Source organism: Heloderma suspectum, chromosome 5 (genome assembly GCF_057233095.1).
Source record: "Heloderma suspectum isolate Gila_16-S chromosome 5, 16-S_ref, whole genome shotgun sequence".
Lineage (NCBI taxonomy): Eukaryota > Metazoa > Chordata > Lepidosauria > Squamata > Helodermatidae > Heloderma > Heloderma suspectum.
In genome coordinates this window covers 224,689,223-224,700,217 of record NC_139462.1, presented here as the reverse complement: position 1 = coordinate 224,700,217, position 10,995 = coordinate 224,689,223, and the positions used below count along the sequence as shown (strand labels likewise).

Sequence of the window (10,995 nt, the reverse complement as noted above, 5' to 3'; positions counted from 1 at the left end):
GGCTCTGAGTTTGGTGGGGCTGTCAACGCATTCTGGGTTTCAGTCAGAACCAGCCAGAGCTCTCAAGGAGCGATCACAAGTGCTGGACCCCATCCCCAAAACGGGCTCAGCGCCTTGGAGAACTCCTTTACAGTTCTGACTGGACCCAGAGCTGATCCAATGCCCCACTGACATCGGAGCCACCAGCCTGCACTGCAAGAAAGAACTACAGTTCCCAAGAAGCCTTGCAAACCGAGACCACTCCAATGCCCTGGCATGCAAGTTTAGCTGGGGAGGGGGGCGGGAGACACGCCCCCCTTCAGCCCCTGTTTGCATAGATCTCCCCCCGCCCCCGGTTGGAAAATCCCTCCCCCAGCATGGCTGTGAGCCCGGATCTCCTGCCCCCCTAAGCACACGCGTCGAGAAACCTTGGCTCTTTGTTTAGGGTCACCCTTCCTCCGGTAGCTTTCCATGCTCTGGCCACAGACTTCCTCTCGAGGAGCTCAGCACAGCTGGCGGCTGGAAGCCACGGTAGTAGCCAAAAAGAGCCAGTCCGGGTCCCCAGAAAGGGTTGCACGGAGCTCAGGTAAGGCCTTTAAAAATCACACCCTTTCCTCCCCCCCGATCGGGCATTCTTCCACCCTTTCCCCTAAATTCTGAGAGGACCACATGATTTATGCAACCATTCCCTGGTGCATCAGGATTTGGGCACAAATATGCTCCCCCCCCCCCCCGGCGTTAGCTGTGTGGCAAGCGGATGCAAAACACGGAGAAAGTGAATCTTCCAAAATTCCCTCTTCTGGACAATTTGGCATTGTCCACCATTGCATATAATCATCATCGTCATTATTAATCAATCGGGGCTTTAAAGGCGAATAGCAGCACCTTAAACTGGGCCCAGAAATGAATAGGCAGCCAATGTAATTGCTGCGGAATAGGTGTAACATTATCAGAGCATGGAACACTCCTGCAAGTTTTCTGGCTGCTGCATTCCGCACCAATTGCAGTTTCTGGACAATCTTCAAGGGTAGTCCCACGTAAAGCACATTACAATAATCAAGCCTGGGCATAACCCGAACATGTGTAATGCTTATTTTTCTAGATAAGCTGGCAAACCATCCGAAGCTGGTAGAAAGCACTCTTGGCCACCACCTGCATTGGTCTGGTAAGCTCAGAGTCCCAAGCTGTGCGCTGGGCCCTTTAGGGAGAGTGCAATCGCATTCGAAGTCAGCTGCACGCCTCCATCCAGCTCAGCAGATCTCCACACTCACAACATTTCCATCCTGTCTGGATTAAGCTTCAACTTGTTTGTCCTCATCCACCCCAAAATTGCCCACAGACACCTGTTCAGAGTTGGCGCCGCCTCCTTGAGATTGGAAGATAGAAAAAACGAGAGATAGCACTGTATGTCATCCGCATTCTGATGACATTTTAGTCCAAACCTTGTTGCATCTGACTGTGAAGCCAGGTGCATTAAAGAACCACGCACCTGTGTCTTCAACATTTGTGGAAAGGTGAGCGTTTTGTCAGGTGTCGCTTGGTTAGGTCGTAGTGTTGCAAAGGTAAAAATAATCCCTCCGCCTGCTGTGTAATTGTACACAGCAATTCAGGCTTCTAGGTGCCTCTGCTTCTATGGTATCTGGTCATTGCTCTAATCTGATCAGAATTTATTAAAAATGAGGCATACACTTTCCCACTCGACATTTAAAAATCAAGAGGAGTGTGGGATCTGAATTAAGGAAGAGCAGTTAAAATGAATGGGGCTCAGCTGCCCCAAAGCATCTTTTATTTATTTATTTATTTATTTATTTACAACATTTATATACCGCTCCACATCCAGACAGATTCCAGAGCGGCGAACAATAAATGATGCAAAGATAAGATAAAAAAATAAAACTCCATGTTAGAAATTATTTTTTAAAAAGAATTCCAGTAAGAACCGTGGCTGGTCAGTCAAGGAAAATTTCAAGGAAAGCTTCCTGAAATAAAGATGTTTTCCAGGAGATGCTGGAAAAACACAGTGTTGGTGCCTGCCTGACCTCCAGAGGCAGGGAGTTCCATAGGACGGGAGCCACCACACTGAAGGCCCTTCTCCAGGTGGACTCTAGTCGGGCTATTGGCCCGTGTGGAACCACCAGGAGCATACCCTCTGATGACCTCAGCGACTGGGCAGGTTGGTAAGGGAGAAGGCCTTCTCTCAAGTATCCTGGTCTCAGGCTGTTTAGGGCTTTGCATACTAGTACTAAAACCTTAAACCTGGCCCAATAGCAAATAGGCAGCCAGTGCAGTTCTCTCAGCAAAGGGGTTGCATGCTGAAAAGGGGCAGCTCCTGATAACAGCCGAGCTGCTGCATTCTGCACTGGCTCCAGCTTTCGGAGCAGCCTTAAGGGCAGCCCCACATGAAGCACATTGCAGTAATCTAGTCTTGAGGTTACGAATGCCTGTACCACTGTGGCCAAGCTATCCCTGTCCAGGAGAGGCCGTAGCTGGCCACTTGGGCCTCCAGCAACAGTCTTGCTGTCTTAAATCATTATTTGCGAGAGCTATGCGCATTGTTGGCACAACAGAATACAAGAGAAAAGCAGATCCCTGCCTGGTGGAGCTTACCATCTAAAATGTGACACGGGAAGCAACAGAGAAGAGAGGAGTGGAGGCCTGAGGGGTACACAGGGCAAGAATACGGAATTATTTCAGTTATGTGGACTTAGCTTTGGTTACAGCAGCCTTTCCCAACCAACCACTCTCCGGATGTGCTGGATGACAAATCCCATCATCCTATGCTGTCTGGGGATGGTGGGAGTTGTGGTCCAGCACATCTGGAGGGCACCAGGTTGGGGAAGACTGGTTTACGGGATTATTTACAGAGGAAGACACAGGAACAAAAGTTGCTGCCTGGAACTGCCTCCCAGAACCCCCATATTTGGGGGCAGGGAGGTGCCATCCTTCTTTCTTGGGTGTGGTCATTTCCTGGATGGGAGATGGCCTGGGAGCACTAGGATGCTGCCTTTAGTCCCTTTGTGGAAGAAAGGCTAGATATAAATGAAATATCTAAATAACAATATTTAGGGCGCAGTCTTATCAGATCCACCCTGGGTACTCAGAGGCTTATAAGAATCCAATGCAGAGCTCTGCATTTGAGCTAGATGGGCATTTGCGCCCATCTAGCAGAGGCTTCAGGGAGGGGGAGGGAAGGAGGCTGGGGCAGCCATGGGATGTGTTGTATGGCTGCTACCCTGGTCTCCTCCCCTCTCCGCCCCCCAGAACACCCCCTTTTCCCCACCTCCGTGCTCTATTTTCTGAGCACGGAGAGGTAGCTGGCGTGGTTCTCTCCACACTGGCTAAGAGAGGGAGGCAGCAGGGAGCACGGTTTCCTGGCTCTGAGCTCAGAGCCAGGAAACCAAAATACCCGATGTCCCCCAGATGCTTTCTAGGGGACATAGGATTGCTCCCTTATTTATTTATTCATTCATTCATTCATTCATTCATTACATTTCTATACCACCCAAAAGCCAAAGCTCTCTGGCCAGTTCACAAAAATTAAAACCATAAAACACAACATGATAAAACATGACACAAAACCTCTAAAAGTTTAAAACAGAATAAAAGCCGGCAGTAGTAGAAAGATCCAAAAACACCATAACACCTAGAGGGAGCAAGCCTATCTGGATCAATGGCCACCTCCGAGCCCGGGGGCGACCACCTATCCAGTGCAGGGTGGGAGGAGCAGTGAGGAGCAGATGTCCTCCCTGCTCCCCCCACCCTGCTTTCCGGGCTAGACAGCCGATTTCGGCTGTCTAGCCGCAGGACCTCGGAGCATGGGGAGAGGTGGCTGGACAACACATAGGAACTGTCGTACCAGCACTTCCAACCGCCCCACCCCCAGGAATGCTCCGTTTTCCCTGCTCCACGCTGCTCTTCTAAGTGCAGAGCATGGGGCAGATCCGCGCTGCCTATGAGGCAGCGCAGGAGCGGTTGGAGGTCAGTTCTCCAGGAACAGACCTATCCTATGGCTATCTAGCTGCTAACTAGCGGCCATAGGATTGCGCCCTTAAAAACTCTTCACCTGGCACCAAAAAGACCACAAGTAAGAGGCAAGTGAGCCTGTCCGGGGAGAGCCTTCCATTGCTGGGATGCCATCTATGGAAAAGCCCTCTCCTTAGCAGCCGCCCACTTCACCTCATGTGGTGGGGGCACCTGGAGGAGACCCTCTGAAGGCATAAGAACATAAGAAGAGCCCTGCTGGATCAGACCACGGGTCCATCTAGTCCAACATTCTGTGCACACAGTAGCCAACCAGCTGTCAACCAGGAACCCACAAGCAGGGCATGAGCGCAACTGCACCCTCCCGCCCATGTTCCCCAGCAACTGATGTACACAGGCTCACTGCCTTTGGTACTGGAGGTAGGTAGCACATAGCCATCCGGACTAGTAGCCATTGATAGCCTTCTCCTCCAGGAATTTGCCCAACCCCCTTTTAAAGCCATCCAGTTTGGTGGCCATCACTACATATAAGATGATGTTAGGGTCAAGGTAGCTATATATGGGAGGAGCTGATCCTTCAGGTAACTTCGCCCCAAGCTGTTTAGGGCTTTAAAGGCTGATACCAGCACTCTGATAATAGTCAGTTTCAGAAACCCTTAATTACACAGAATGGAAACAGAATGGAAATAGCACTCTAGATTACTTAATGGGTTCTTTGTTATACTCTCTTTTTTACTCTACGCAAGCCTTTTCCAACCTGGTGCCCTCCAGATGCGATGGACTACAACTCCCATCATACCCAGCCAGCATGGCCAACATTAACATCGGGAAAATGTGACAGGCATGTCTAACTGGAGATCTGTCTTAATGGTTCACCATAAGACGCATGTGGAAGGTGGGCTTTTGTGTCTGTCCCTGCTGTGGGAAGAGCCTGAGTCCATTTCAGCATCCACATGAGGTCGCACTCAGGGAAAAGGTTGTCCTCATGTGCAGAACATGTGAATAGCTTTGTCGCGAAGGAGACCCTGATGGCCCCCAAGAAGGCTAATGAGCTGGAGAAGCTGTTCGCGTGTCCCGACTGCGGGAGGTGCTTCAAGCAGAATGCTGTTCCATGTGGCCACCGGAAGACCCATGGTAGCGGGGAGCCCTTCATATGTGGCAAGTGCGGGAAAAGACTGAGCTCTAAGAAGTATTTTGCCACTCGTCAGAGGAACCACTTGAAAAGCAGGCAGTGTGCAACCGGCAGCCACGTAAACAGGGCCGGGCAGATAAATCTGTTCCAAACGGCACAGATAAAAGCGGAATCGGATATGCCTCTCGAATGAAGTGAAACTTTCCATATAGTGAATAAGGCCACCACATCAGGAACTCCAGTACAAATGGAGAGGAACGTTGATGAATATGTAGGTGGCCCAAAGATGGTTGTCAATACTTCTTGGGGAATCCAGGTTAAAGAAGAACTGGAGACGACCAAGGAATGGAAGGGGACGGTGGCAGAGGGCTTGGCATTGCACTTGGAATCTCTCAGTTGGGGTGGAATGCAGGAAACCATCTACCAAGAAAATGGCCTAAACCCAAAGATACCTCCCATTTTGCGTTCAGAATCTCAGACTGTGAACAAACTGGAGGGCACCACGGCTGGTGCAGGTCATCTTACAGACATCCAGAAAATATACATCAAAGAGGAAGCACTCGAGCGTACTGAATACGAAAGCGCCGTCCACCCAAATCCCACTCCAGCTGCAGCTCAGAGAATCCAGATCAAAGAGGAAACGGATACAGAGGGTGAATATCCCTGGGAAACGCAGCGTGCGGGGAAGGCTAGCCAACCCACAAGCCCCCTGCCCGACAACAGAGTCGCAGCTGCCGTGGGGTTTGCCGAGAGCTGGGATGCTATAAGAAGGGAGGAAAAGCTCCCTGTCGGGAAAGAAGATCCAAAAGGAGATAAAATGTTCTTGTGCCCTGTATGCAGGAAAGGGTTTAATCAGAAGTCCAATCTGACGCGGCACCATAAAATCCATATTACGGAGGGGCCGTATAAGTGTGGCGAATGTGGAGAAAGCTTCAGAAGGAACCGGCAGCTTCTCCGGCACCAGAGGACGCACATGAGCGAGCCGTTCCAATGTCCCGAGTGTGGGAAAAGCTTCAAGCAACGCTCCAATCTGGTTAGACACCAGAGAATCCACACCCGGGAGGCCCCGTACCAGTGCCCAGAATGCGAGAAAACCTTTAATCAAAAGGGCAACCTTTTCCGACACCGGGTGATCCACATCCGCATGGGCCCGTGCAGTTGTACCAAATGCGGGAAATTCTTCACTCAGAGGAGAAGCCTCGTCGGGCACCAGAAGCTTCACAGGAGCGACGGGGCCCACAAGTGCTGCACGTGTGGGAAACGATTCCGGCTGAAGAAATACCTCCGGCGACATCAGAAAATCCATGGCCAGAAGCCACCGTCTATCTGCAGAACGCACGGGGGTGGCTTTGGCCCTGGGAGGAGTTAACGCAGGAGAGAATCGTGGGGAAAAATTAAACTGAAGTGAAAGTGCCTAGATCACGAGTGCGGGACCTCTTTCAGTGCAGGGCCTGATTTTCATTTCTAGTAGCGGGTGGAGCCAAAGACAAAAGGGATGTGGCCAAAATACCAACATACTTTAGCTTAGATCTCTTAATGCCAGTACCCAAGCCTTAGGAGAAGCATTTCAACCTTTTAGAATTGGAAAACAACTGCAGAAAAGCTGGGAAACCATCAAGTGATTGGTGGTGGGGGAAAAGGGGGTGGAGCATTCTAGGGAACCCCTGAGGGCTGGATTGAGACCCCAGGCCTGTGGTTCTGCATTTCCGGCCTAGGTGATCCCCCAACATGATACAGAAAACAGTAGTTGACCCAATTTTCTTCTTCTGAATAGTGCAGGTCTGCTGAAGATCTGTTGGGGCTTGGAGGAAATGGCTTTTGGCAGTACCTGTACCACCTAAGGTGAATAATACACCCAGCTTTGCACGAGTTCCAGAAGAAAGTGGAACGTGGAATTGGGCACAGAATTCAGCCACCTGTGAATCTCAGCTTTCGCTTGAGAGGGGGAAAAGAAGCAAGGTGATAGCTGCAAAAATATTAGATTCCCCGTGGCTAAAGGTTCACTGTGCAGCTTCTTTGCCCTGCCGTGTCCTTTGCCCCTTCTCCATGGCTAGCAAAACCAGAATAAATGATGCCAAATTAAAAAGAGGTTAAACAAATTTACATCATTTATACAGGATGCAATGTTCAGGTTTTCTTGGTGCATAATTTGGATAGACCAGATTCATAATTTTAATTAGTTTGTGTCTGGGTTTTTTTAAGCATGTGCACAGACCTGAATGCAACTAGCCATTTGCCATGTGGTAGCTTGCTTCTTCTATGTAGCCAGCCGCTTTGTACGTTGGCTGGCCTCTGTTGTCCTGCCAAGAGGCTAATAAAACTTTATATCTTTTCCATTTCCCTGGGTTTCTAACTGGGCCTCTGGTAAGATTCTCCTCGCCGCTTGACAGGCAGGATATTATTGTCAGGGCTGAGCTGTAGGCAGCTATCAGAGGAGAGAAAGGAATTTGGGCTGGAATTTGAGCCAGAGCCAGGAATAGAGCCCAGAGAGGAAGCCAGGGATAGAGGCCTGTGGTGGTAGAATGGACCACTTCGAGCTATAACCAAAGGGGGTTCCATTATTGGATGCTCCCCCCATTTAAAAAAAAAAAAACACCTCTCTGTAAGTAAATGCTAGTGTACCTGGAAGAAAAGTACAATCCCATCCTGTTTCTTGAAGTGCTATTTTTCTAATTGCAAGGAGTTTTAAATTCGAGGGTGCATTTAAAAAAATGGGATCTGCCCCATAGAAGTATTTGCCACCTTATTCCTGCCCCATTCTGCCGCATGTATAGATGAGGCCTCATCCTTGCTGGCACAGAGAGGGATGGGAGCCAGTTCCCCATTGTGAACTGGTACATGAAGTAACTCACTGGGTAGAGTCATCAGTGACAAATGTTTTTCTCCACACACAAAGTCATCCATAGTGTGAGTCAGACCCAAATGGCCTAAGAATGTACCCTAAGTCACCGAAAACATACTTGCCTGGAACTTTTATTTATTAAAGGGGACTGTGAAAATTTCCCCACTCCGAATCCTTTCAGCCTCCCCCCCAATTTTTGTATATGAACATTCAGCTCGGCTCTCCAAGATGTATACACTTTTGCAAAGACCATGAACACTTTAGTTAAAAGCCCATGGTGAACTAATTAGTATCCAGATGATCTGTTCGGGAAAACAGAGTTGAGAGAACTCTTATTTGCTAATTGCCTTAATGATCTGCAAAATAAATCAGTTGCATGATAGTTGTTCCGAGTGCTGCAAGCAGGCAGATATCAAAGAAATAAATATGCATCGCATCCAGAGGGTGAAAAACCTGGATCGCTAATGCCAGCGGATCAGTAGCCCTAATCCTTCCTAATCGAGAACACTTGATGAGTGACATCCTCTGTCCCATTATTGCTCCTTTGCTGATGGAAAACCAAGCTTCATGTTTGAAAATAAAGATTGCCTTTATGTAACTCCAATTATGTTATGTAGATAACAGAAAGGACTAAACCACACAGAAACATTTTGTCTTCTGGGCAGATGAGAAGTAGATTAACGTTGGGAACAGTATAATCTGTTCTGAATGACTAATACTGCTCATTCTTTCTACTTCCCTGTTCAGCAATCGGGAACTTATATTTTTCTAGAGCGAAGACTCTAGACACTTCCCTTGTCTGCAGATTTTCCAGGGTGCACTCAAGTGGTGCAATCATTTAGCAGCTTGAGTAGGGCTGCAAAGGTTAAAGGAGTAGTCAGCTGGGCCAGCCCTACCGTTAGGCAGAGTGAAGCAGCCGCCTCGGGTAGCAGATGCTGAGGGGCGGCAAGGTCTTGGGAGGACAGAGCTGTGTGTGCCGTTTGGGTCTTCCCTTCACCCCTAGGCTAGCCTGCTGCCCTCGGGTGTAGTGGAGGATGCTGCCCCACTGCCAGCGTTGAAGTACGATTCAGTTCTCAGTCTGGGTGGCTTCTGTCCATGGAATGCAGGGGGCACCATCTTGCCTTCACCTCAGGCAGCAAAATGTCTCAGACAGGCCCTGTTAATCGGTGTGATTGACTACATTATGACTCTATTCTCGACATTCGGCCTTCCCCAACCTGGGGCCCTCCAGATGTTTTGGACTACAATGCCCAGCATTCCTGAGCAGCGGCCATGCTGGCTGGGGCTGATGGGGGTTGAAGTCCAAAACATCTGGAGAGCATCGGGTTAGGGAAGGCTGCGCCACAATCATAAGGGTTGGGGAAATAAAGGAGTTTGGGCTGGTTGGTTTTTTAAGACCAGGAGTCGAGTCTTCATGCCAGACATGAAATCCTTCGCTGGCTTGGAAAACCTGCTGGGACACTTGGGCGCTGGTCACATAAATTATCAATCTCATCAGCCTTCCCTTACTTGGTGCCCTCTCCAGATGGCCATGCTGGCTGTGGATTATGGGACTTGTAGTCTGACACATCTGGAGAGCATCCGTTTGGGGAAGGCCAATTCATGTGTTCAGAAGCCGCCAGGTGCCTGTAGCAGCTATGGGTGCCTGTAGCAGCAACTACTCCAGATGCCTGTAGCAGCTATTACCATCACTTGTAGAGAATCTTCTTCTGCCTCTCTTAGCAGCGCTGTCGCTTTCCACTCACTCCCTCTCTGCTAGCATTTGGCTTCTGGCAGCCAAACATAGCAAGAAAGTTACGACTTTCTTATTCCTCTCTGCTGCCAGAAGCCAACTTGTTTTAGGGGAAGTGTGAGTTGGTGGCGATGCCGGTTCTGCCCAGAGGGTTGGAAGAGGTTTCAGTATGGGTGGGTGGATAAGCAGTTGGTACTGATAGCCCATACAGCTGCTGGCGGCTTCTAAACACACAGGCTCGTTCACAGACTCGAGTGTGAGTGCCCATAGACTTTGGTGCAAGATATACACCACGAGGACGGATGCCAGTTCTCTAACCATTAACAGAATCCGTTCTTCCTCAGTCTCTCGAAAGGAAGAGGAGGAGGAAAAGATGACGGCTGAACGAATTCAGTCACATACACTCCAGACAGGGAAACCATCTGCCAATTGCAGCAGACAGCGGCATGTTATGGGATCGCCCCGTGCATGAATATAGAAGTGAGCAGGGCAGCGGTGGGAGCGGTAAGCCGCACAATTGCAAGCCTCTTATAAATATGGAAGAGCTGTTCCCCCTGAACAGGAAAAGTAGCAGGTTGCAGCAAAGATAGGAATCAGAAGGGATTACAGTCGCGCAAACCTGGATTTCCAAAGCACATCTGCCTGGTTTGCGAAGTTTTCTGTCTAACCCAGGGGTGGGCAGACTTCAGGCTTGAGCCATATACTTTTACTAAAACCTCAATATTTGCCAACCAGAGCCTTGTTCAGAAGACAGAATTAAAGAGCTCAGAGCCCAGGCATTTGTTCTGAGTACCAGAACTGAATGGGGCTCATAGTCCTTCCACACAAAAATCCACTCCTGATCCAACAGATCCTGGACTGCCTTTGAGATCAGTAGCAAAGGTTTCTGCCAGTCTAGCATTGTTCTTTGGACTAGGAAAGACTTTCCCCCAATAGCCCCCCCCCCATGTTGTTTTCCCATATATCCTTGCTGATTTGGGCTTCATTGACGGCCAAAGAGCTTCACATGTGTGCTCAAGCAGTAGCCCATTCACAAGCGCACTGGGCCATCGCAGGCTCGTTTTTGGCTGCAACACCTTGCACCACATCAGATGGCACTTTCGGGGAAGTCCTGCCTTTGAGGAGCTTTTCAAGTCTTGTGGGAGGAGCGTCTTATAGGAAGATGGGGTTTCAGAAGCCAAGTGGTCCCATGGAAACTCTGCCCAGTGCCTTGAATCTTCGCTCTTAACAATAATGAAGTTACTTAACATTTATGAGCCTGCCCATTCCCCCACCCCTCCCCAAATCTACCTTTGGGTGTTTCAGTTATTAAAACTTGGATATGATAGC

The 10,995-nt window shown here is 49.3% G+C and overlaps 1 protein-coding gene across 3 annotated transcripts; it reads left to right on the top strand.

Moving 5' to 3' along the window:
- The first annotated feature begins 229 nt into the window (after positions 1–229).
- LOC146345219 (uncharacterized) lies at positions 230–8,530 on the top strand. 3 transcript variants are annotated; one of them, XM_084855099.1, is made up of 3 exons: positions 230–565; positions 1,082–1,144; positions 4,707–8,530. In XM_084855099.1, the coding sequence occupies exon 3, from the start codon at positions 5,340–5,342 to the stop codon at positions 6,459–6,461; it is 1,122 nt and encodes a 373-aa protein (XP_084711225.1). In that variant the 5' UTR covers positions 230–565; positions 1,082–1,144; positions 4,707–5,339; the 3' UTR covers positions 6,462–8,530. The 3 variants fall into 3 exon arrangements, with proteins under 3 accessions (XP_084711225.1, XP_084711224.1, XP_084711226.1); XM_084855100.1 differs by having other exon boundaries at positions 494–565; positions 1,082–1,493; XM_084855098.1 differs by lacking the exon at positions 1,082–1,144.
- The last annotated feature ends 2,465 nt before the right edge of the window (positions 8,531–10,995 follow it).

What these genes read in the sequence shown, in the direction of transcription:
- LOC146345219 (XM_084855098.1), top strand. Translation starts at nt 5,340, where the DNA reads ATGGAGAGGAACGTTGATGAATATGTAGGTGGCCCAAAGATGGTTGTC.